Source organism: Cherax quadricarinatus, chromosome 38, assembly GCF_038502225.1.
Source record: "Cherax quadricarinatus isolate ZL_2023a chromosome 38, ASM3850222v1, whole genome shotgun sequence".
Classification (NCBI taxonomy): Eukaryota; Metazoa; Arthropoda; class Malacostraca; order Decapoda; family Parastacidae; genus Cherax; species Cherax quadricarinatus.
In genome coordinates this window covers 20,670,690-20,698,217 of record NC_091329.1, presented here as the reverse complement: position 1 = coordinate 20,698,217, position 27,528 = coordinate 20,670,690, and the positions used below count along the sequence as shown (strand labels likewise).

The 27,528-nt window shown below is 39.7% G+C and overlaps 1 protein-coding gene and 1 long non-coding RNA gene across 7 annotated transcripts in view; one reads left to right on the top strand and one right to left on the bottom strand.

Moving 5' to 3' along the window:
• The window catches only part of Pdxk (pyridoxal kinase), a 51,882-nt gene extending 24,613 nt beyond the window's left edge, over positions 1-27,269 (top strand). For 4 of the 6 annotated variants that reach the window (XM_053782540.1, XM_053782542.2, XM_053782541.1 and 1 more), the window contains exons 6-8: positions 11,778-11,926; positions 15,651-15,772; positions 24,964-27,269. In XM_053782540.1, coding sequence (XP_053638515.1) covers positions 11,778-11,926; positions 15,651-15,772; positions 24,964-25,149 — 457 coding nt within the window. In that variant the 3' untranslated portion in view covers positions 25,150-27,269. Of the gene's footprint in view, positions 1-11,777; positions 11,927-15,650; positions 15,773-16,637; positions 16,761-24,963 lie in introns of all 6 variants that reach the window. The other 2 variants (XM_053782546.1, XM_053782545.1) reach the window with 2 other exon arrangements.
• Positions 141-5,640, bottom strand: LOC138853739 (uncharacterized). Its single transcript, XR_011392898.1, has 2 exons — positions 4,882-5,640; positions 141-376 (listed from the first exon to the last, which is right to left on the bottom strand). It is a non-coding gene; the product is annotated as an uncharacterized lncRNA (long non-coding RNA).
• Positions 27,270-27,528: the final 259 nt, after the last annotated feature.

Sequence of the window (27,528 nt, the reverse complement as noted above, 5' to 3'; positions counted from 1 at the left end):
CTCTTTTTCATAAAATATGTATTACTTATTACCAAATTTCTTTCTACACATAGCTCAATTAAAGGCTCCCCATTTACATTTACCCCTGGCACCCCAAATTTACCTACTACTCCCTCCATAACATTTTTACCCACTTTAGCATTGAAATCCCCAACCACCATTACTCTCACACTTGAGTCAAAACTCCCCACGCATTCACTCAACATTTCCCAAAATCTCTCTCTCTCCTCTACACTTCTCTCTTCTCCAGGTGCATACACGCTTATTATAACCCACTTTTCACATCCAATCTTTATTTTACTCCACATAATCCTTGAATTAATACATTTATAGTCCCTCTTTTCCTGCCATAGCTTATCCTTCAACATTATTGCTACTCCTTCTTTAGCTCTAACTCTATTTGAAACCCCTGACCTAATCCCATTTATTCCTCTCCATTGAAACTCTCCCACCCCCTTCAGCTTTGTTTCACTTAAAGCCAGGACATCCAGCTTCTTCTCATTCATAACATCCACAATCATCTCTTTCTTATCATCTGCACAACATCCACGCACATTCAGACTTCCCACTTTGACAATTTTCTTCTTCTTATTCTTTTTAGTAATCTTTACAGGAAAAGGGGTTACTAGCCCATTGTTCCCGGCATTTTAGTTGACTTTTACAACACGCATGGCTTACGGAGGAAAGATTCTTATTCCACTTCCCCATGGATATAAAAGGAAAATTAATAAGACCAAGAACTATTAAGATAAAATCAAAGAAAACTCAGATGAGTGTGTATGAATAAATGTGTATATGTATGTGTAGTGTGACCTAAGTGTAAGTAGAAGTAGCAAGACATGCCTGTAATCTTGCATATTTATGAGACAGACAAAAGACATCAGCAATCCTACCATCATGTAAAACAATTACAGGCTTTCGTTTTACACTCACTTGGCAGGACGGTAGTACCTCCCTGGGTGGTTGCTGTCTACCAACCTACTACCATTAATTCTTTCAATTATAACTCTACCATACACTTTACCAGGTATACTCAACAGACTTATCCCCCTATAATTTTTGCACTCTCTTTTATCCCCTTTGCCTTTATACAAAGGAACTATGCATGCTCTCTGCCAATCCCTAGGTACCTTACCCTCTTCCATACATTTATTAAATAATTGCACCAACCACTCCAAAACTATATCCCCACCTGCTTTTAACATAAAGAAGTATATTGCTTCATATTTACTTTACAGATGCTTTTTGATCATAATATATGCTTGTTTCAGAACTTTGTAGCCCCTAGTGACAGCTTTGAGATAGGATATCCATTTTCTCCCTGTTTTAATAGGGGCCTTCCATTTGTATTATTTTTTAATTGTATTATAAAATATTGTATTATTTTATAAAAAATATATTTTTTTAACATACTGGCCATATCCAACTAAGGTAGGGTGACCCAAAGAAGAAGAAACACTTTTACCATCACTATGGCTGACATACAGCTGCAATATTTCTACCCCTCCTTCGGAGTGCAGGCACTGTACTTCCCACCTCCAGGACTTAAGTCTGACTTAAAAATGTTCCCTGGATCCCTTCATAAATATAACCTTGCTCATATTCCAATAGCACATCAAGTCACAAAAGAAACCACTTACCTCTACACACTTCTAAGACACACACACATTGCTTGATGGATGTCCAAGCCCCTCACATATAAAACCTCCTACACTCCCTTCCTCTAACTCTTCCTTGCATGACCCCTACTCCTCCTTTCCTCCACTACAAATTTATACACCCTCCATGTTATCCTATTTTGCTCCATCCTACCTCAACAGCCCCTCATCAGCCCTCATCCTCATCTCTCTAATATTCTCAGCAAACATTGCTCTTAAACATGAGATCTCTACTGCCTCCAGCCTCCTCCTTACTGCAGCATTTAAAACCCATGCTTTACATCCATATAACAGTGTTGGTACCAATACCTGGATCATTTTTCTTTTTGCCTCCATGGATAAGGTTCTTTGTCTTTACAGATGTCTTAATGTACCACCCACTTTTTTCCTCTCACCAGATGTATAATTAACCTCATCTTTCATAGATCCTTCCAGTGACAAATCCACTCCCAGATCTCTAAACACATTCACTTCCTCCATACTCCCTCCCTCCAATCTGATATCCAGTCTTTCATTACCTAAACTTTTGTTGTTTGTTACTCTCATCACCTTACTCTTTCTTATGTTCACTTTTAATTTCCTTCTTTTATGTTTTTTTTTTTTTTTTTCAACAAGTCGGCCGTCTCCCACCGAGGCAGGGTGACCCAAAAAAGAAAGAAAATCCCCAAAAAAGAAAATACTTTCATCATCATTCAACACTTTCACCACACTCACACATTATCACTGCTTTTGCAGAGGTGCTCAGAATACAACAGTTTAGAAGCATATACGTATAAAGATACACAACATATCCCTCCAAACTGCCAATATCCCAAACCCCTCCTTTAAAGTGCAGGCATTGTACTTCCCATTTCCAGGACTCAAGTCCGACTATATGAAAATAACTGGTTTCCCTGAATCCCTTCACTAAATATTACCCTGCTCACACTCCAACAGATCGTCAGGTCCCAAGTATCATTCGTCTCCATTCACTCCTATCTAACACACTCACGCACGCTTGCTGGAAGTCCAAGCCCCTCGCCCACAAAACCTCCTTTACCCCTTCTTTCCAACCCTTTCGAGGACGACCCCTACCCCTCCTTCCTTCCCCTATAGATTTATATGCTTTCCATGTCATTCTACTTTGATCCATTCTCTCTAAATGACCAAACCACCTCAACAACCCCTCTTCTGCCCTCTGACTAATACTTTTATTAACTCCACACCTTCTCCTAATTTCCACACTCCGAATTTTCTGCATAATATTTACACCACACATTGCCCTTAGACAGGACATCTCCACTGCCTCCAACCGTCTCCTCGCTGCTGCATTTACCACCCAAGCTTCACATCCATATAAGAGTGTTGGTACTACTATACTTTCATACATTCCCTTCTTTGCCTCCATAGATAACATTTTTTGACTCCACATATACCTCAACGCACCACTCACCTTTTTTCCCTCATCAATTCTATGATTAACCTCATCCTTCATAAATCCATCCGCCGACACGTCAACTCCCAAGTATCTGAAAACATTCACTTCTTCCATATTCCTCCTCCCCAATTTGATATCCAATTTTTCTTTATCTAAATCATTTGATACCCTCATCACCTTACTCTTTTCTATGTTCACTTTCAACTTTCTACCTTTACACACATTCTCAAACTCATCCACTAACCTTTGCAATTTTTCTTTAGAATCTCCCATAAGCACAGTATCATCAGCAAAAAGTAACTGTGTCAATTCCCATTTTGAATTTGATTCCCCATAATTTAATCCCACCCCTCTCCCGAACACCCTAGCATTTACTTCTTTTACAACCCCATCTATAAATATATTAAACAACCATGGTGACATTACACATCCCTGTCTAAGACCTACTTTTACTGGGAAGTAATCTCCCTCTCTTCTACACACCCTAACCTGAGCCTCACTATCCTCATAAAAGCTCTTTACAGCATTTAGTAACTTACCACCTATTCCATATACTTGCAACATCTGCCACATTGCTCCTCTATCCACTCTATCATATGCCTTTTCTAAATCCTTTATCTAAATACTGTTCACATATATGCTTAAATGTAAACACTTGATCTACACATCCCCTACCCACTCTGAAGCCTCCCTGCTCATCCGCAATCCTACATTCTGTCTTACCTCTAATTCTTTCAATTATAACCCTACCGTATACTTTTCCTGGTATACTCAGTAAAATTATTCCTCTATAATTTTTACAATCTCTTTTGTCCCCTTTCCCTTTATATAAAGGGACTATACATGCTCTCCGCCAATCCCTAGGTACCTTCCCCTCTTTCATACATTTATTAAACAAAAGTACCAACCACTCCAACACTATATCCCCCCCTGCTTTTAACATTTCTGTCATGATCCCATCAGTTCCAGCTGCTTTACCCCCTTTCATTCTACGTAATGCCTCACGTACCTCCACCACACTTACATTCTGCTCTTCTTCACTCCTAAAAGATGGTATACCTCCCTGGCCAGTGCATGAAATTACCGCCTCCCTTTCTTCCTCAATATTTAAAAGTTCCTCAAAATATTCTCGCCATCTATCTAATACCTCCCTCTCCCCATCTACTAACTCCCCTACTCTGTTTTTAACTGACAAATCCATACTTTCCCTAGGCTTTCTTAACTTGTTTAACTCACTCCAAAATTTTTTCTTATTTTCATTAAAATTTCTTGACAGTGACTCTCCCACTCTATCATCTGCTCTCCTTTTGCACTCTCTCACCACTCTCTTCACCTTTCTTTTACTCTCCATATACTCTGCTCTTCTTATAACACTTCTGCTTTGTAAAAACCTCTCATAAGCTACCTTTTTCTCTTTTATCACACCCTTTACTTCATCATTCCACCAATCACTCCTCTTCCCTCCTGCCCCCCACCCTCCTATAACCACAAACTTCTGCCCCACATTCTAATACTGCATTTTTAAAACTATTCCAACCCTCTTCAACTCCCCCACTACTCATCTTTGCACTAGCCCACCTTTCTGCCAATAGTCGCTTATATCTCGCCCGAACTTCCTCCTCCCTTAGTTTATACACTTTCACCTCCCTCTTACTTGTTGTTGCCACCTTCCTCTTTTCCCATCTACCTCTTACTCTAACTGTAGCTACAACTAAATAATGATCCGATATATCAGTTGCCCCTCTATAAACATGTACATCCTGGAGCCTACCCATCAACCTTTTATCCACCAATACATAATCTAACAAACTACTTTCATTACGTGCTACATCATACCTTGTATATTTATTTATCCTCTTTTTCATAAAATATGTATTACTTATTACCAAATTTCTTTCTACACACAATTACTAAAAAAGAGAAGAAGAAAAACTTTATAAAACTGGGTTGCTTAAATGTGCGTGGATGTAGTGCGGATGACAAGAAACAGATGATTGCTGATGTTATGAATGAAAAGAAGTTGGATGTCCTGGCCCTAAGCGAAACAAAGCTGAAGGGGGTAGGAGAGTTTCAGTGGGGGGAAATAAATGGGATTAAATCTGGAGTATCTGAGAGAGTTAGAGCAAAGGAAGGGGTAGCAGTAATGTTAAATGATCAGTTATGGAAGGAGAAAAGAGAATATGAATGTGTAAATTCAAGAATTATGTGGATTAAAGTAAAGGTTGGATGCGAGAAGTGGGTCATAATAAGCGTGTATGCACCTGGAGAAGAGAGGAATGCAGAGGAGAGAGAGAGATTTTGGGAGATGTTAAGTGAATGTATAGGAGCCTTTAAACCAAGTGAGAGAGTAATTGTGGTAGGGGACTTGAATGCTAAAGTAGGAGAAACTTTTAGAGAGGGTGTGGTAGGTAAGTTTGGGGTGCCAGGTGTAAATGATAATGGGAGCCCTTTGATTGAACTTTGTATAGAAAGGGGTTTAGTTATAGGTAATACATATTTTAAGAAAAAGAGGATAAATAAGTATACACGATATGATGTAGGGCGAAATGACAGTAGTTTGTTGGATTATGTATTGGTAGATAAAAGACTGTTGAGTAGACTTCAGGATGTACATGTTTATAGAGGGGCCACAGATATATCAGATCACTTTCTAGTTGTAGCTACACTGAGAGTAAAAGGTAGATGGGATACAAGGAGAATAGAAGCATCAGGGAAGAGAGAGGTGAAGGTTTATAAACTAAAAGAGGAGGCAGTTAGGGTAAGATATAAACAGCTATTGGAGGATAGATGGGCTAATGAGAGCATAGGCAATGGGGTCGAAGAGGTATGGGGTAGGTTTAAAAATGTAGTGTTAGAGTGTTCAGCAGAAGTTTGTGGTTACAGGAAAGTGGGTGCAGGAGGGAAGAGGAGCGATTGGTGGAATGATGATGTAAAGAGAGTAGTAAGGGAGAAAAAGTTAGCATATGAGAAGTTTTTACAAAGTAGAAGTGATGCAAGGAGGGAAGAGTATATGGAGAAAAAGAGAGAAGTTAAGAGAGTGGTGAAGCAATGTAAAAAGAGAGCAAATGAGAGAGTGGGTGAGATGTTATCAACAAATTTTGTTGAAAATAAGAAAAAGTTTTGGAGTGAGATTAACAAGTTAAGAAAGCCTAGAGAACAAATGGATTTGTCAGTTAAAAATAGGAGAGGAGAGTTATTAAATGGAGAGTTAGAGGTATTGGGAAGATGGAAGGAATATTTTGAGGAATTGTTAAATGTTGATGAAGATAGGGAAGCTGTGATTTCGTGTATAGGGCAAGGAGGAATAACATCTTGTAGGAGTGAGGAAGAGCCAGTTGTGAGTGTGGGGGAAGTTCGTGAGGCAGTAGGTAAAATGAAAGGGGGTAAGGCAGCCGGGATTGATGGGATAAAGATAGAAATGTTAAAAGCAGGTGGGGATATAGTTTTGGAGTGGTTGGTGCAATTATTTAATAAATGTATGGAAGAAGGTAAGGTACCTAGGGATTGGCAGAGAGCATGCATAGTTCCTTTGTATAAAGGCAAAGGGGATAAAAGAGAGTGCAAAAATTATAGGGGGATAAGTCTGTTGAGTGTACCTGGTAAAGTGTATGGTAGAGTTATAATTGAAAGAATTAAGAGTAAGACGGAGAATAGGATAGCAGATGAACAAGGAGGCTTTAGGAAAGGTAGGGGGTGTGTGGACCAGGTGTTTACAGTGAAACATATAAGTGAACAGTATTTAGATAAGGCTAAAGAGGTCTTTGTGGCATTTATGGATTTGGAAAAGGCGTATGACAGGGTGGATAGGGGGGCAATGTGGCAGATGTTGCAAGTGTATGGTGTAGGAGGTAGGTTACTGAAAGCAGTGAAGAGTTTTTACGAGGATAGTGAGGCTCAAGTTAGAGTATGTAGGAAAGAGGGAAATTTTTTCCCAGTAAAAGTAGGCCTTAGACAAGGATGTGTGATGTCACCGTGGTTGTTTAATATATTTATAGATGGGGTTGTAAGAGAAGTAAATGCGAGGGTCTTGGCAAGAGGCGTGGAGTTAAAAGATAAAGAATCACACACAAAGTGGGAGTTGTCACAGCTGCTCTTTGCTGATGACACTGTGCTCTTGGGAGATTCTGAAGAGAAGTTGCAGAGATTGGTGGATGAATTTGGTAGGGTGTGCAAAAGAAGAAAATTAAAGGTGAATACAGGAAAGAGTAAGGTTATGAGGATAACAAAAAGATTAGGTGATGAAAGATTGAATATCAGATTGGAGGGAGAGAGTATGGAGGAGGTGAACGTATTCAGATATTTGGGAGTGGACGTGTCAGCAGATGGGTCTATGAAAGATGAGGTGAATCATAGAATTGATGAGGGAAAAAGAGTGAGTGGTGCACTTAGGAGTCTGTGGAGACAAAGAACTTTGTCCTTGGAGGCAAAGAGGGGAATGTATGAGAGTATAGTTTTACCAACGCTCTTATATGGGTGTGAAGCGTGGGTGATGAATGTTGCAGCGAGGAGAAGGCTGGAGGCAGTGGAGATGTCATGTCTGAGGGCAATGTGTGGTGTGAATATAGTGCAGAGAATTCGTAGTTTGGAAGTTAGGAGGAGGTGCGGGATTACCAAAACTGTTGTCCAGAGGGCTGAGGAAGGGTTGTTGAGGTGGTTCGGACATGTAGAGAGAATGGAGCGAAACAGAATGACTTCAAGAGTGTATCAGTCTGTAGTGGAAGGAAGGCGGGGTAGGGGTCGGCCTAGGAAGGGTTGGAGGGAGGGGGTAAAGGAGGTTTTGTGTGCGAGGGGCTTGGACTTCCAGCAGGCATGCGTGAGCGTGTTTGATAGGAGTGAATGGAGACAAATGGTTTTTAATACTTGACGTGCTGTTGGAGTGTGAGCAAAGTAACATTTATGAAGGGATTCAGGGAAACCGGCAGGCCGGACTTGAGTCCTGGAGATGGGAAGTACAGTGCCTGCACTCTGAAGGAGGGGTGTTAATGTTGCAGTTTAAAAACTGTAGTGTAAAGCACCCTTCTGGCAAGACAGTGATGGAGTGAATGATGGTGAAAGTTTTTCTTTTTCGGGCCACCCTGCCTTGGTGGGAATCGGCCGGTGTGATAATAAAAAAAAAAAAATAACATAGCTCAATTAAAGGCTCCCCATTTACATTTACCCCTGGCACCCCAAATTTACCTACTACTCCCTCCATAACATTTTTATCCACTTTAGCATTGAAATCCCCAACCACCATTACTCTCACACTTGATTCAAAACTCCCCATGCATTCACTCAACATTTCCCAAAATCTCTCTCTCTCTCCTCTACACTTCTCTCTTCTCCAGGTGCATACACACTTACTATAACCCACTTTTCACATTCAATCTTTAATTTACTCCGCATAATCCTTGAATTTATTCATTTGTAGTCCCTCTTTTCCTGCCATAACTTATCCTTCAACATTATTGCTACTCCTTCTTTAGCTCTAACTCTATTTGAAACCCCTGACCTAATCCCATTTATTCCTCTCCATTGAAACTCTCCCACCCCCTTCAGCTTTGTTTCACATAAAGCCAGGACATCCAGTTTCTTCTCATTCATAACATCCACAATCATCTTTCTTATCATTTGCACAACATCCACAACATTTACGTATTCCCCCAAATTTGTTTACAAACTTTTGTGACTTCTCTTCAGATTCTCCTAAAAGCACCATTTCAGTGACAAAAAGCAACTGCATTGTATTAGATTTTTTACCTTTAAAATTCTTACCTCCCAAATTGCCTTAGCATTCACTTCTTTTGCAACCCCCATCTGTTATTATGTTAAAGAATCGTGGTAACATCATTCATCCCCGTTTAAGAGCTACTTTTACTGGAAAATGATCTCCCTCTCTCTTATATATCATGTAGAAATAAAGTACAGTGGACCCTCGCCTAACGCTATTAATCCGTTCCTGAGAGCTCAATGTTAGGCGAACTAATTTTTCCCATAAGAAATAATGGAAATAAAATTAATCCGTTCCTGACACCCCAAAGTATGAACAAAAAAAAAAATTTTACCACATGAAATATTAATTTTAATACACACAAACTGAAGAAGACATGCACAGTTACATGACACTTACCTTTACTGAAGATCTGGTGATGATTGATGGGATGGGAGGAGGGGAGACTGTGGATGGTGTTAATGTTTAGAAGGGGAATCCCCTTCCATTAGGACTTGAGGTGGCAAGTCCTTTTCCGGGGTTACTTCCCTTCTTCTTTTAATGCCACTAGGACCAGCTTGAGAGTCACTGGACCTTTGTCGCACAACATATATGTCCATAGAGGCCTGTACCTCCCGTTCCTTTATGACATTCCTAAAGTGTTTCACAACATTGCCAGTGTAATAGTCACCAGCATGGCTTGCAATAGCTGTGTGAGGGTGATTTTCATCAAAAAGGGTTTGCACTTTAAGCCACATTGCACACATTTCCTTAATCATTGAAGTTGGCAACTTCTTCAATTTCTCTATCCCCTCCTCCGAAGCAGTTTTCTCAGGTGTGGCCTCTTGCTGTTGAAGATGATCTAGCAGCTCATCAGTGGTTAGTTCTTCATTGTCCTCCTCCACCAACTCTTCCACATCCTCCCCACTAACCTCCAACCCCAAGGACTTCCCCAATGCCACAATGGATTCCTCAACTGGTATAGGATTCCCAGGGTTAGCCTCAAATTCTTCAAAATCCCTTTTGTCTACACATTCTGGCCACAGTTTCTTCCAAGCAGAGTACAAGGTCCTCTTAGTCACTTCCTCCCAAGCCTTACCTATAATGTTTACACAATTGAGGATGCTAAAGTGATCTCTCCAAAACTCTCTTAGAGTCAATTGAGTTTCTAAGGTCACTACAAAGCACCTTTCAAACATAGCTTTTGTGTACAGTTTCTTGAAGTTGGAAATGACCTGCTGGTCCATGGGCTGCAGGAGAGGAGTGTTATTAGGAGGCAAAAACTTGACCTTAATGAAGCTCATTTCTGCAGAAAGTCGCTCTACCATGTTTGAAGGATGACCAGGAGCATTGTCTAATACCAGGAGACACTTAAGGTCTAATTTCTTTTCAATTAGGTAATTTTTCACAGTGGGGGCAAATGCATGGTGTAACCAGTCATAGAAAAAGTCCCTAGTGGCCCATGCCTTACTGTTTGCCCTCCACAGCACACACAAATTAGCCTTGAGGACATTGTTTTTCCTGAACACTCTGGGAGTTTCAGAGTGATACACCAATAAAGGCTTCACTTTGCACACATCAACAGAGTAAGCCTGTCTTTCATAGGCTTATGTCCTAGGAGTGCTTTTTCCTCCTGAGTAATGTAGGTCCTGCTTGGCATTTTCTTCCAAAACAAGCCTGTTTCGTCACAATTAAACACTTGTTCAGGTTTCAGTCCTTCACTGTCTATGTACTCCTTGAAGTCCTGCACATATTTTTCAGCCGATTTGTGGTCCGAACTGGCAGCCTCACCATGCCTTATCACACTATGAATGCCACTACGCTTCTTAAATCTCTCAAACCAACCTTTGCTGGCCTTAAATTCACTCACATCACTAGTTGCTGGCATTTTTGTAATTAAATCGTCATGCAACTTCCTAGCCTTTTCACATACGATCGCTTGAGAGATGCTGTCTCCTGCTATCTGTTTCTCGTTTATCCACACCAATAACAGTCTCTCAACATCTTCTATCACTTGCGATCTCAGTTTCGAAAACATAGTTGCACCTTTGGCAAGAACAGCTTCCTTGATTGCCGTTTTCTTACCCACAATAGTAGCAATGGTTGATTGGGGTTTATTATACAACCTGACCAGCTCAGAGACATGCACTCCACTGTCATACTTAGCAATGATCTCTTTCTTCATCTCCATAGTAATTCTCACCCTTTTTGCTGTAGGGTTGGCACTAGAAGCTTTCTTGGGGCCCATGGTGACTTATTTTGCAGGTGCAATCACTACAAAGGCTGTGATAATATGAAATGTTCCAATTGTATGTTTGGAAGCGACCGCGGTGGCTGGCTGGCTTGTAAACACTGGCACCCAAGGGACAAGTGAGGCGCACTCAGGCCAAAGTGGACGCCTATGGTACGGAACGAATAGCGCTGGTCGGGTTTTTAAGCACTAGTCGAGGCAAAATTTTTGCGTTAAAATGTATCGCTAGTCAGATTTATCGTTAATCGATGCCATCGCTGGTTGAGGGTCCACTGTATATATATATATATATGCTTGTACATGTATGTGTAGTGTGACCTAAGTGTAAGAAGAAGTAGCAAGACGTACCTGAAATCTTGCATGTTTATGAGACAGAAAAAAGACACCAGCAATCCTACCATCATGTAAAACAATTACAGGTTTCCGTTTCACACTCACTTGGCAGGACGGTAGTACCTCCCTGGGTGTTGCTGTCTACCAACCTACTACCTAGAAAATTCACCATTTATCAAAATAATTTTTAGTTGCCCATTTTTCCCTCACTAGCTTTTTACCTCAATGTGACACAACCAACATGTTCAAAAATAATTCAAAGCTGGAAAAAATATTAATCAAATTTTATGTAGTGGGTTGTAGACATCATACCTTAGATATACCTTTGATGAGTTCCAAGAGTTTTTCTACTTCCAGAGCCCAGCTATAAGCCAGGCTTGTCTGGATTTTGCCTCGTAATAACACTTACATAATGTTTCACATTAACAGACTTTTAAGCGAACAAAAGATCAAGAATGAAGAAGATGCAGTAGCTGTGATGGAATGGTTCCACAAGCAAGGAGTGAAGACAGTTGTCCTTTCCAGTACTGACCTTGGCTCTGAGAGTGAACTCCTGGGGATGGCTTCATCTATGATAAGTAAGTGTTGTGTTGAGTAAATATCACTTGTATTGTCATTAGTATGTGATATATCAAGTTAAACTCACTTGTACAGTATTACCATGAGTAGTTGAAAGGTCATGTAAAACTCACTTAGTACTAACCTTGGCTCTGAAAATAAATTTGTGGTGGATGCTGATCAGCTAGGCTGTGGTTCGCACATCGGTTTACATGCGGCCAGCACTAACAGCCTGGTTGATCAGGCTCTGATCCACCACAAGGCCTGGTCTCAGACTGGACCATGGTGGCATTGACCCTCAAAACCTCTCCATGTATACTCTCCAGGTATCTATGATTAATGTGTGATGTGTAAAGTCAAGGGTACCTACAGGCATACCTCACTAATACGATACTTCGCTTTAGAGAACTTCACTAATGCGGTGCTTTTCAATTATATTCATGTTTAATGTTTTCGGCAGTAACACACTTCAGCTAACCGGCACCATTTTTTTATTTATTTTTATTTTTTCATTGTTCTTTCAGACCTGCCTTTATTGCACACATGATAAATGATAGTGTAAACATGCTTTTAGAAGCATGAGCAAGTGATAAAGAAGGCTGTGATTCAATTTAAGGCAATATTCACTTTACAGCAGTAGTCTGGAACCTGTCTTATTAGCTAGGTATGCATGTATAAGTCTTGACATTAATAATCCAATACAAAAGTTATTTTTTGTATTGATCATATTCACAACAGACTCGACTCCTCACTTTATTCATGTACCATTTCCTTATAGCTTGGCATAGTAGTGACTCAGTAAGACTGCTCAAGATGTATCCAACACTTGTGGATGCTGTTTGTCTTTATAATTAGTGAAGAAATCTTCTTTCAAATTGTTATTACTGTATTTCTTTGATGATGAAGATTGTATTATGTATAATACAGCACAGTAAATGCATGGGGAAGACATTTAAAGTAAGCAAGTAAGAAGTTTTGTACACGCTAGGAAAAGTTCTAGGAAAAAAATCCTATATTGTGTGTAGGATGGTAAGAACTTAAAAAAAAAAGTGCCAGCCTACCATGTGGCCTCCACTGCAAATACTGTTTAACAAAAGGCCCTATTTTCTGTGATACAGTAAGCTCTAGATATAACAGACTAATAAGGAGAATTATCCGAGTGCCTATTAAACTGGAATAATATTAGAAAATAGCACTAAAATACTCTCCTGTAAACCTAATACAGTGGACCCCCGGTTAACGATTTTAATCCGTGCAAGAGGGGTAATTGTTATGCGAAATAATCGTTATGTGAATGAATTTTCCCCATAAGAAATAATGGAAATAAAATTAATCCGTGCAAGACACCCAAAAGTATGAAAAAAAAAATTTTTTACCACATGAAATGTTAATTTTAATACACACAAACTGAAAAAGGCATGCACACTTACATGACACTTACTTTTATTGAAGATCTGGTGATGATTGATGGGATGGGAGGAGGGGAGAGCATTATCTTCTTACTGTTTAGAAGGGGAATCCCCTTCCATTAGGACTTGAGGTAGCAAGTCCTTTTCTGGGGTTACTTCCCTTCTTCTTTTAATGCCACTAGGGCCAGCTTCAGAGTCACTGGACTTCTTTCGCACAAGATATCTGTCCATAGTGGCCTGTACCTCTCGTTCCTTTATGACTTCCCTAAAGTGTTTCACAACATTGTCAGTGTACAGGTTGCCAACACGGCTTGCAATAGCTGTGTGAGGGTGATTTTCATCCATGAAGGTTTGCACTTCAAGCCACTTTGCACAGATTTCCTTTATCTTTGTAGTAGGCAACTTCTTCAATTTCTCTCTCCCCTCCTCTGAACCAGTTTCCCCAGGTCTGGCCTCTTGCTCTTGAAGTTGATCTATCAGCTCATCAGTGGTTAGTTCTTCATTGTCCTCCTCCACCAACTCTTCCACATCCTCCCCACTAACCTCCAACCCCAAGGACTTTCCCAATGCCACAATGGATTCCTCAACTGGCATAATCATCTCAGGGTTAGCCTCAAACCCTTCAAAATCCCTTTTGTCTACACATTCTGGCCACAGTTTCTTCCAAGCAGAGTTCAAGGTCCTCTTAGTCACTTCCTCCCAAGCCTTACCTATAAGGTTTACACAATTGAGGATATTAAAGTGATCTCTCCAAAACTCTCTTAGAGTCAGTTGAGTTTCTGAGGTCATTACAAAGCACCTTTCAAACAGAGCTTTTGTGTACAGTTTCTTGAAGTTGGAAATAACCTGCTGGTCCATGGGCTGCAGGAGAGGAGTGGTATTAGGAGGCAAAAACTTCACATTAATGAAGCTCATGTCCCCATAAAGTCGCTCTGCCACGTCTGTAGGATGACCAGGGGCATTGTCTAACACCAGGAGGCACTTAAGTTCTAATTTCTTTTCAGTTAGGTAATCTTTCACATTGGGGGCAAATGCATGGTGTAACCAGTTATAGAAAAATTCCCTAGTGACCCATGCCTTACTGTTTGCCCTCCACAGCACACACAAATTATCCTTGAGGACATTCTTTTGCCTGAACGCTCTGGGAGTTTCAGAGTGATACACTAATAAAGGCTTCACTTTGCAATCACCAGTAGCATTGGCACACATGAGAAGAGTAAGCCTGTCTTTCATAGGCTTATGTCCTGGGAGTGCCTTTTCCTCCTGAGTAATGTAGGTCCTGCTTGGCATTTTCTTCCAGAACAGGCCTGTTTCATCACAATTAAACACTTGTTCAGGTTTCAGTCCTTCAGTTTCTATGTACTCCTTGAATTCCTGCACATATTTTTCAGCCGCTTTGTGGTCCGAACTGGCAGCCTCACCATGCCTTATCACACTATGGATGCCACTACGCTTCTTAAATCTCTCAAACCAACCTTTGCTGGCCTTAAATTCACTCACATCATCACTAGTTGCAGGCATTTTTTTAATTAAATCCTCATGCAACTTCCTAGCCTTTTCACATATGATCGCTTGAGAGACGCTATCTCCTGCTAGCTGTTTTTCATTTATCCACACCAATAAGAGTCTCTCAACATCTTCCATCACTTGCGATCTTTGTTTCGAAAACACAGTTAAACCTTTGGCAAGAACAGCTTCCTTGATTGTCTTTTTGGTGCCCACAATAGTAGCGATGGTTGATTGGGGTTTCTTGTACAACTTGACTAGGTCGGCGATACGCACTCCACTTTCATACTTATCAATGATCTCTTTCTTCATTTCAATGGGAATTCTCACCCTTATTGGTGTAGGGTTGGCACTAGAAGCTTTCTTGGGGCCCATGGTCACTTATTTTCCAGAAACAGCACCGAAAACACTGTAATAATACGAAATATTCCGAGTGTATGCTTGGATGTTACCGCGGAGGCTGGCTGGTAAACAATGGCACGGGCGGCACATGTGAGGCTGGCTGAGGGCGCACATTGGACGCGTCTCGGACGAAAATCGGTGAGCGGGTTTTTAATCGGTATGCGCGGCAAAAATTTTGCGATTAAAGTAAGCGGTATGCGAAATAATCGCTATGTGATGCCATCGTTATGCGGGGGTCCACTGTATAGTATTGTATCCTCAGTTTACAGTTAAATTACAATAAACATTAAAAATAAAGGAATTACAAGTACAATTTTGTCAGTGAATTTTGCCCATAATTTTAAACGTTTGTTATATCAAGGTCTGTTACATTGAGGATTTACTGCAGTTTTATTTCCTTTCTTTTAATAATCCTGCATACTTTTAGATGGGAGTCAAAACAGACTTAACGTGCATATTCCACGCCTGCCAGCCAACTTTACAGGCACTGGTGATCTGTTTGCTGCCTTACTATTGGGCTGGATGCACCACACACATAACAATCTGAAGGTATGTTTCATTGACTCAGTTTTATAATAATTAACACATTTTATCTTGTTATTTTCATTCCTATTTTTATTACCATAGTGTAGTTGTTGAGTATATTGAGCTGCTTTATTTTTGAAATGCCATTATTGCCTTGTTTTATAACAGAAGAGCAGGAATAAATGTGCATCATTGAAGATCATTTGAACTGTGATGTCTGACTACTTCTGGCAAAACACATCATGGTGAAGGTGTTTCCTTTTTTGGGTTACTTCACTTTATTGAAAAATGGTCTACTTAGTAAAACATATACAGTGCTCATCATTCAAGTACACTGGGTGAAAGGCATACATCAGCATTCAAAGTAATACCCCACTCTGATAGGTTTGTCAATGAGGCAAAAAGTTATGCTTGCCTTTCAACTCAAAACAGAATGTTTCAGGATTCCCTTAGGCTACTGGCTTTATCTTAAGTGCCTTCTAGGCTTGTGTGGTGGATGGTATTGTGTTTGTGGTTTCCCTGCATTGTGTGTCTTGAGGGTTGAGTTTGTTGAACATTTTTTGGTTATTGAATCATTATGAGCAGGAGTAAGTCACTTACAGGAGACAATTGCAAATATCATTAGATTACTTAAGGCAGGCCACCAAATGAAGGAAATAGCAGAAGCTAGCAATGGGGGTGAGCATCCAGTGATGACCTGGTTGCATTGGTTTCTTAAGAATATTGTTCATGACATGCCCATACCAAAAATATGCCCAAGGAAGCCTCGGAAAATGTTCCCACTTGTGTTTATTGTAAAAATTTATCTGTAATTGCTCTGCTGTTATTTGCCTGAATCTTTCACACAGTATGGTGCATGGCTTTTATGCAAGCTAATGCTCCTTTCCAGATCCTGAAATCTGTTTTTCAGTGGCTTTGTGACTGTGAGGCACCCTTCTTTGATGATTGGCCAGGATATTTCCCAGACTTGAACCCCCATTGAGAGCCGCTGGGTTGTGAGAGATCTATTAGGGTAAGGATATCGGTTCACTCCCACAGTTTTTATGATGCCATCTAGGAGTTGTAGGGGAATTTACCCCATAAAACCCTAAAGAATGTTTGTTAGTCACTTCCTAGATTGTTGGAGGATGTCCTTAAGCTCAAAGGATGACCTATCTTATGGTCAGGGTTTTAGAAGAGGCCGACTTTAATGACGAGCATTGTAAACAGGTGCCTTAGCCCATAGTGAATAAAATATAGTTTTCTTTCTTTCTTTCAACACACTGGCCGTATCCCACCGAGGCAGGGTGGCCCAAAAGGAAAAACGAAAGTTTCTCCTTTTACATTTAGTAATATATACAAGAGAAGGGGTTACTAGCCCCTTGCTCCCTAAAATATAGTTACATAAATCAAATCCAGTAGTATAGCATGCAAAACATTGGAATATGCTTCGAGACTGCAAATATCACATTTCTTGATGGATGTTTACCAAATGATCACGTACAAAAAAAAAAACAGAATTAAATTTGGTCAAAAAAAAAAAAAAAAGAGAAAAAATACAGACTTGGCCAGCACTTGTCTCTCCCTATTTTGTGCCATCCTCTCAAAATGTCCAGACCACTTCAACAACCTCTGCTCGGCCCTCTGTATAACTAATACTTTAAGTAACTTTGCACCTCTTCCTAATTTGTTGTGCATAATATTTGACACCAGATGTAGTCCCTTAAGTTCAGTGTGTGGTGTGAATATTATGAGAGAATTCATAGTTAGAGATTACGAGGAGGTGTGGGGTTACTGAAAGTATTATTCGGAGAGATGAGGAAGAGTTCTAGAGGTGGTTTGAACATTTAGAGAAGATGGAGAAAAATAGGATGGCTAGGAGTGTGTATAAATCTGAAGTGGAGGGAAGGAGGGGTAAGTGTCATCCAGGAAAGTTTGGAGGGAGTGAGTAAAGGAGATTTTGTTTGTGATGGGCCTAGACATCCAACAGATATGTGTGAGTATGTTAGGAATGAGTGGAGGCAAGTGGTTTTCATGATTTGATGTGTTGCTGGAATGGGAGCTAGGTAACATTTATAAAGGGATTCAGGAAAATCAGGTGGTTTGACTTCAGTCCTTGAGATGGGAAGTATAATGCCTGAAGGAGAGGTGAGGGAAGTCACAGTTTGGAGGGTGTCATCTGAACTAAATGTCAGCATGTCTCTGGGTCATCCTACCTTGGTGATAGATAGCCTATGTATATTAAAAACATTGTCTGTGTGAGACACTGATGCAGGAAACAGTTGCTCTAGTCCTGTCTGTGGAGACTTGTTAAATAATAATAATAATAATAAGTTTTCTTTGAGTTTATCTTAATAGTTCTTGGTCTTATTACTTTTCCTTTTATATCCATGGGGAAGTGGAATAAGAATCTTTCCTCCATAAGCCATGCGTGTTGTAAAAGTCAACTAAAATGCCGGGAACAGGGGGCTAGTAACCCCTTTTCCTGTAAAGATTACTAAAAAGAATAAAAAGAAAATTGTCAAAGTGGGAAGTCTGAATGTGCGTGGATGTTGTGCAAATGATAAGAAAGAGATGATTGTGGATGTTATGAATGAGAAGAAGCTGGATGTCCTGGCTTTAAGTGAAACAAAGCTGAAGGGGGTGGGAGAGTTTCAGTGGAGAGGAATAAATGGGATTAGGTCAGGGGTTTCAAATAGAATTAGAGCTAAAGAAGGAGTAGCAATAATGTTGAAGGATAAGCTATGGCAGGAAAAGAGGGACTATAAATGTATTAATTCAAGGATTATGTGGAGTAAAATAAAGGTTGGATGCGAAAAGTGGGTTATAGTAAGCGTATATGCACCTGGAGAAGAGAGAAATGTAGACGAGGGAGAGAGATTTTGGGAAATGTTGAGTGAATGCGTGGGGAGTTTTGAACCAAATGTAAGAGTACTTGTGGTTGGGGATTTCAATGCTAAAGTGGGTAAAAATGTTATGGAGGGAGTAGTAGGTAAATTTGGGGTGCCAGGGGTATATGTAAATGGGGAGCCTTTAATTAAGCTATGTGTAGAAAGAGATTTGGTAATAAGTAATACATATTTTATGAAAAAGAGGATAAATAAATATACAAGGTATGATGTAGCACGTAATGAAAGTAGTTTGTTAGATTATATATTGGTGGATAAAAGGTTGATGGGTAGGCTCCAGGATGTACATGTTTATAGAGGGGCAACTGATATATCGGACCATTATTTAGTTGTAGCTACAGTTAGAGTAAGAGGTAGATGGGACAAACGGAAGGTGGCAACAACAAGTAAGAGAGAGGTGAAAGTGTATAAACTAAGGGAGGAGGAAGTTCGGGTGAGATATAAGCGACTATTGGCAGAAAGGTGGGCTAGTGCAAAGATGAGTAGTCGGGGGGTTGAAGAGGGTTGCAATAGTTTTAAAAATGCAGTATTAGAATGTGGGGCAGAAGTTTGTGGTTATAGGAGGGTGGGGGCAGGAGGAAAGAGGAGTGATTGGTGGAATGATGAAGTAAAGGGTGTGATAAAAGAGAAAAAGTTAGCTTATGAGAGGTTTTTACAAAGCAGAAGTGTTATAAGAAGAGCAGAGTATATGGAGAGTAAAAGAAAGGTGAAGAGAGTGGTGAGAGAGTGCAAAAGGAGAGCAGATGATAGAGTGGGAGAGGCACTGTCAAGAAATTTTAATGAAAATAAGAAAAAATTTTGGAGTGAGTTAAACAAGTTAAGAAAGCCTAGGGGACGTATGGATTTGTCAGTTAAAAACAGAGTAGGGGAGTTAGTAGATGGAGAGATGGAGGTATTAGGTAGATGGCGAGAATATTTTGAGGAACTTTTAAATGTTGAGGAAGAAAGGGAGGCGGTAATTTCATGCACTGGCCAGGGAGGTATACCATCTTTTAGGAGTGAAGAAGAGCAGAATGTAAGTGTGGGGGAGGTACGTGAGGCATTATGTAGAATGAAAGGGGGTAAAGCAGCTGGAACTGATGGGATCATGACAGAAATGTTAAAAGCAGGGGGGTATATAGTGTTGGAGTGGTTGGTACTTTTGTTTAATAAATGTATGAAAGAGGGGAAGGTACCTAGGGATTGGCAGAGAGCATGTATAGTCCCTTTATATAAAGGGAAGGGGGATAAAAGAGATTGTAAAAATTATAGAGGAATAAGTTTACTGAGTATACCAGGAAAAGTGTACGGTAGGGTTATAATTGAAAGAATTAGAGATAAGACAGAATGTAGGATTGCAGATGAGCAAGGAGGTTTAAGAGTGGGTAGGGGATGTGTAGATCAAGTGTTTACATTGAAGCATGTATGTGAACAGTATTTAGATAAGGGTAGGGAAGTTTTTATTGCTTTTATGGATTTAGAAAAGGCATATGATAGAGTGGATAGGGGAGCAATGTGGCAGATGTTGCAAGTATATGGAATAGGTGGTAAGTTATTAAATGCTGTAAAGAGTTTTTATGAGGATAGTGAGGCTCAAGTTAGGGTGTGTAGAAAAGAGGGAGACTACTTCCCAGTAAAGGTAGGTCTTAGACAGGGATGTGTAATGTCACCATGGTTGTTTAATATTTTTATAGATGGGGTTGTAAAAGAAGTAAATGCTAGGGTGTTGGGGAGAGGGGTGGGATTAAATTATGGGGAACCAAATACAAAATGGGAATTGACACAGTTACTTTTTGCTGATGATACTGTGCTTATGGGAGATTCTAAAGAAAAATTGCAAAGGTTAGTGGATGAGTTTGGGAGTGTGTGTAAAGGTAGAAATTTGAAAGTGAACATAGAAAAGAGTAAGGTGATGAGGGCATCAAATGATTTAGATAAAGAAAAATTGGATATTAAATTGGGAAGGAGGAGTATGGAAGAAGTGAATGTTTTCAGATACTTGGGAGTTGATGTGTCGGCGGATGGATTTATGAAGGATGAGGTTAATCATAGAATTGATGAGGGAAAAAAGGTGAGTGGTGCGTTGAGGTATATGTGGGGTCAAAAAACGTTACCTATGGAGGCAAAGAAGGGAATGTATGAAAGTATAGTAGTACCAACACTCTTATATGGGTGTGAAGCTTGGGTTGTGAATGCAGCAGCGAGGAGACGGTTGGAGGCAGTGGAGATGTCCTGTCTAAGGGCAATGTGTGGTGTAAATATTATGCAGAAAATTCGGAGTGTGGAAATTAGGAGAAGGTGTGGAGCTAATAAAAGTATAATGAGAGGGCTGAAGAGGGGTTGTTGAGGTGGTTTGTGATTTAGAGAGAATGGATCAAAGTAGAATGACATGGAGAGCATTTAAATCGGTAGAAGGAAAACAGGGTAGGGGTCGTCCTCAAAAAGGTTGGAAGGTAGGGGTAAGGGAGGTTTTGTGGGCGAGGGGCTTGGACTTCCAGCAGGCGTGCATGAGCGTGTTCGATAGGAGTGAATGGAGACAAATGGTATTTGGGACCTGACGATCTGTTGGTGTGAGAGCAGGGTAATATTTAGTGAAGGGATTCAGAGAGGTTAAGAGAGTGGTGAAGCAATGTAAAAAGAGAGCAAATGAGAGAGTGGGTGAGATGTTATCAACAAATTTTGTTGAAAATAAGAAAAAGTTTTGGAGTGAGATTAACAAGTTAAGAAAGCCTAGAGAACAAATGGATTTGTCAGTTAAAAATAGGAGAGGAGAGTTATTAAATGGAGAGTTAGAGGTATTGGGAAGATGGAAGGAATATTTTGAGGAATTGTTAAATGTTGATGAAGATAGGGAAGCTGTGATTTCGTGTATAGGGCAAGGAGGAATAACATCTTGTAGGAGTGAGGAAGAGCCAGTTGTGAGTGTGGGGGAAGTTCGTGAGGCAGTAGGTAAAATGAAAGGGGGTAAGGCAGCCGGGATTGATGGGATAAAGATAGAAATGTTAAAAGCAGGTGGGGATATAGTTTTGGAGTGGTTGGTGCAATTATTTAATAAATGTATGGAAGAGGGTAAGGTACCTAGGGATTGGCAGAGAGCATGCATAGTTCCTTTGTATAAAGGCAAAGGGGATAAAAGAGAGTGCAAAAATTATAGGGGGATAAGTCTGTTGAGTGTACCTGGTAAAGTGTATGGTAGAGTTATAATTGAAAGAATTAAGAGTAAGATGGAGAATAGGATAGCAGATGAACAAGGAGGCTTTAGGAAAGGTAGGGGGTGTGTGGACCAGGTGTTTACAGTGAAACATATAAGTGAACAGTATTTAGATAAGGCTAAAGAGGTCTTTGTGGCATTTATGGATTTGGAAAAGGCGTATGACAGGGTGGATAGGGGGGCAATGTGGCAGATGTTGCAAGTGTATGGTGTAGGAGGTAGGTTACTGAAAGCAGTGAAGAGTTTTTACGAGGATAGTGAGGCTCAAGTTAGAGTATGTAGGAAAGAGGGAAATTTTTTCCCAGTAAAAGTAGGCCTTAGACAAGGATGTGTGATGTCACCGTGGTTGTTTAATATATTTATAGATGGGGTTGTAAGAGAAGTAAATGCGAGGGTCTTGGCAAGAGGCGTGGAGTTAAAAGATAAAGAATCACACACAAAGTGGGAGTTGTCACAGCTGCTCTTTGCTGATGACACTGTGCTCTTGGGAGATTCTGAAGAGAAGTTGCAGAGATTGGTGGATGAATTTGGTAGGGTGTGCAAAAGAAGAAAATTAAAGGTGAATACAGGAAAGAGTAAGGTTATGAGGATAACAAAAAGATTAGGTGATGAAAGATTGAATATCAGATTGGAGGGAGAGAGTATGGAGGAGGTGAACGTATTCAGATATTTGGGAGTGGACGTGTCAGCGGATGGGTCTATGAAAGATGAGGTGAATCATAGAATTGATGAGGGAAAAAGAGTGAGTGGTGCACTTAGGAGTCTGTGGAGACAAAGAACTTTGTCCTTGGAGGCAAAGAGGGGAATGTATGAGAGTATAGTTTTACCAACGCTCTTATATGGGTGTGAAGCGTGGGTGATGAATGTTGCAGCGAGGAGAAGGCTGGAGGCAGTGGAGATGTCATGTCTGAGGGCAATGTGTGGTGTGAATATAATGCAGAGAATTCGTAGTTTGGAAGTTAGGAGGAGGTGCGGGATTACCAAAACTGTTGTCCAGAGGGCTGAGGAAGGGTTGTTGAGGTGGTTCGGACATGTAGAGAGAATGGAGCGAAACAGAATGACTTCAAGAGTGTATCAGTCTGTAGTGGAAGGAAGGCGGGGTAGGGGTCGGCCTAGGAAGGGTTGGAGGGAGGGGGTAAAGGAGGTTTTGTGTGCGAGGGGCTTGGACTTCCAGCAGGCATGCGTGAGCGTGTTTGATAGGAGTGAATGGAGACAAATGGTTTTTAATACTTGACGTGCTGTTGGAGTGTGAGCAAAGTAACATTTATGAAGGGATTCAGGGAAACCGGCAGGCCGGACTTGAGTTCTGGAGATGGGAAGTACAGTGCCTGCACTCTGAAGGAGGGGTGTTAATGTTGCAGTTTAAAAACTGTAGTGTAAAGCACCCTTCTGGCAAGACAGTGATGGAGTGAATGATGGTGAAAGTTTTTCTTTTTCGGGCCACCCTCCCTTGGTGGGAATCGGCCGGTGTGATAATAAAAAAAAAAAAAAAATTCAGGGAAACCGGTTATTTTTATATAGCCGGACTTGAGTCTTGGAAATGGGAAGTAGTACAATGCCTGCACTCTAAAGGAGGGGTTTCAGGATATTAGCAGTTTGGAGGGATATGTTGTGTATCTTTATACGTATATGCTTCTAAACTGTTGTGTTCTGAGCACCTCTGCAAAAACAGTGATTATGTGTGAGTGAGGTGAAAGTGTTGAATGATGATGAAAGTATTTTCTTTTTTGGGGATTTTCTTTCTTTTTTGGGTCACCCTGCCTCGGTGGGAGACGGCCGACTTGTTGAAAAAAAAAAATATATACTTTACAAGCTGAATGAACTGAAGGGGTTATTAAAGGGTGGGAAGCAGTCAGCAACCTGGAGTCTGGTTGTTGTTGGAGTGTTTTTTTTATTTTGGTTATTCAGAATTACATTGTTCCCGACTGTTAAGTTTGGGGGGGGCATTCTCGATACTGGAACGTCTTATTCGCTGTAAAATACAGTGTGTAAAAATCAGGACAAATTTTTTCCGCCCTAACCCATTCCCAGAAAAATACCGCTTCATATGCCTATGTTGCCCATTATCAATCACAACTCTAAGTTGGACTGAAAAATCACATAAAATTTCCTCTCTGGGCATGGGTTGCTTGCAATTATTCCAGTCTGGTATTGTGGCTTATTTTTCTTCAAAAAATAGTTTTCAGCAGGAAAATATTTTGGTGAAGTGTGTATGTAGCATGTTTATTTATACTGGGGTACTACATTTACTTACCATTATACTGTATGGAAATTGTACTGTAACATCCTTCACTGCATGAAGTAAGTATCAGCTGGTGCCACTCAGTTGAAGTGAGCACCTACCCACCCACCAACTACCACAACTCCATGCATTATTACAACCTTGTCTTTTAAAACATGGATGGGGTACATTGGAAAATCACCAACTAGCATTATAATATGGATAGCAATTTTGTGGTGATAATGCAATGGCCAATTTCCATCTTATTGGCCATAGCATTTGTGTGTGACTGCTGTACCCTTCCTGGTAACCTAGCTTTTTATTGTGAAAAACAGCACTCTTTATTCCATGGTACTGATGTTGTGATTCCTGATGGGGCATCAACACAGAATTCCATTTTTCTACTCAGAATTTACATATTAACAGTAAATGAATAATGAAGAGCTACTTATATATACTTCCAGCAAGCGTGCGTGAGCGTGTTAGATAGGAGTGAATGGAGACGAATGGTACTTGGGACCTGACGATCTGTTGGAGTGTGAGCAGGGTAATATTTAGTGAAGGGATTCAGGGAAACCGGTTATTTTCATATAGTCGGACTTGAGTCCTGGAAATGGGAAGTACAATGCCTGCACTTTAAAGGAGGGGTTTGGGATATTGGCAGTTTGGAGGGATATGTTGTGTATCTTTATATGTGTATGCTTCTAGACTGTTGTATTCTGAGCACCTCTGCAAAAACAGTGATAATGTGCGAGTGTGGTGAAAGTGTTGAATGATGATGAAAGTATTTTCTTTTTGGGGATTTTCTTTCTTTTTTGGGTCACCCTGCCTCGGTGGGAGACGGCCGACTTGTTGAAAAAAAAAAAAAAAAAAAAAAAAAAATTATATATACTTTATTTTTTATCATCTGTTACAGAAAGCTGTTGAAAACACTCTTAACACTATGCAAGCTATTCTTCGTCGCACCTTGGACATGGCCAAGGTGGAGGCCGGTACAGACTCATCTCTCACAGTGAGGCACTTAGAACTGAAGCTGGTGCAAAGCCTAAATGACATCCAGAACCCCAAGTCCAAGGTTAAAGCAACAGTTTTAGATAATTAAAAATTGGTATTTAGAAAAGGAGATAATATGCAATTTTGACACAATAAAAACATAAAATTGTATTAAAATGCAATCATTTAATGACAGTTTCACCCACACTGGGCTTTATAAAGTCACATACAGATAAACTTGGAGAGGGAGGATTTGTTTGTGTTTTTTCATGTTACAGTAAACCCTTGATATAGAGGACTAACAGGGAGGGGATTGTGCAAGTGTCCATTAAATCAGAATGTTAAAAAATAGCAAAAAAAAAAAAAAAAAAAAAAAAGCACTGTACTGTACACCTAATACAGTTCTGTACACAATTTACATTTTTATTACAATAAACATTGAAAATCAAGGCATTAAAAGTAAAGTTTGACCACTAGATTTTGCCCATAATTTTAAAAGTCCATTATATCAAGGGATTACTGTACATATGTGGAAGTCATTACAAATTGTTGTGGCAGCCTTCCTTTTTATGGAGATATATTGTAGCAAATTATAAATACAATTTTATGTTCTTTTTTTTTTAACAACTTAGAATGGTTGGACTGCCACATTTTAGCTCCAAAAGTGCAATATTGAATTTCATGATTCTTTCTTTTTTATCAATTTAAAATGGTTGGACTGCCACATTTTAGCTCCAGAAGTGCAATATTGAAAGATTAGAGTATTAAAAAAATTTTAATCTTGTAAAATAGAAGCAGTATACAATGATGTGCTTGACAAAGGTTAAATGAGCAGAACCTGTGTTCCCAGTACCAAGATCATTAATCAATATCATGCTCACTATGTCACATTGCAACTTTTAATCCATTGAAGACGAAACATTTGTTTTAAATTTTTACAAAGTAAATAATAGTGTGACTTGATAAATGATATATGCTGATATATATTTGAATTTTATGTTAGTGTATAAGGGGATTTACCAAAATACCTCTGTCTTCAAGCAGGAAGTTTATAAGTTCCTCATATCAGTTCCTAATCAGCTGAGCTATACTTTGGGCTGTATGCCACCAGCACAAACAGCCTAATTGATCAGGCCAGCAACCAGGAGGTCTGATCTGGTACTGAGCTTGGGGGGCGATGACCCCCAGAAGCAGCATAAGGTAAACATAAGATAATGTTGAAGTACTGTTGTGAAGGTTTCAGTTAGCTAAATAATGTTACAAAGATAATGATTATCAGCTTACACAAAATAATGCTGAAAAAGCATTATGTAATTTCTTCCTCATATTTTTTAAGAAATAATGATATGGGTTGTCTGAGATTATTCTATAATTTGTGTAGTCATTGAGGCTTCCTATGTGAAACACATGGTGTTAATCTCTTAGGCTGAGATAAATGTAAAACATAACAGTTGAGGAAGCTCTGCACTGGCATGTTAGAAGACCTGGTGCTGCACAGCCCACCTGTTTTAAAATGTAATATAAATTTCTTTTCCACATGCAATAAATGGATGCTTGGAAATTACCAGCAATAGAGACCAAATTCCTCAGAGATGATTCTAAAGTATTATACTGAGTTTGTAGAAAACTGAAAATGGGAGGAAATTATTTTTGATGCTAATTTACAGTATTTTTTTTATAGATCAGACAGTGATATCATCTCATTACATATGTAGGTTCAGTGCAATTAGGTCTTGTAAAAAAAGGTCAGATAATGATGCCAAACTAATTAAATAGTCAGAAGGATTAGAAAGATTGAAAGTGTTTAGATGTAGGATTAATTCAGAGCAACAACACCAAATATCTATCAGATAGTCTTCTCCCATTTTTTCCTACATGGTTGTTATAATTTTTGCATGTTTTAAGCAATATTAATTTATACTTATTGGCCAGATATGTATCAGTAACAATTTTAATGAAAGTGCTTATAACCATTGTGCAAACTGTAGACGAGAGTGTCCTTATGCCTTTTGAAGTTTTGATAACATTCCAAATATATCTGTAAGGCATTACTATCAACATTAATACATCAGTGATTTAAATTATATTACCTTAGCCCTAAGCCATGATCTACTCAGTTGACACTGCCACATTGATGCATTTTGGTAAAGGTCAGGTTACATTCATCTGTAATCAATAATTTTGTCATGCTAACAGTGGCATGTCCCACCCACCCACCACTAAAATTTTGCATCCTGAACTGTTTCACCTGCAACTACCACTTCTCTATTTTGCACAACAATGGGATTAATCACAATCTTATTCTTTAATTTGCATAATCACATTGTGATTTTAAAGTTCCATGTACCATTTTTATCTACCACTTAATTTTGGACAACGCTCTTGTGTAATATATATTCACACATCTCAAATGTTTTGTAAATCCTTGAGAGTATTTCCCAGATAGGTTATAAAAAATGTACATATATAGATAGTAAAATGTCTCATT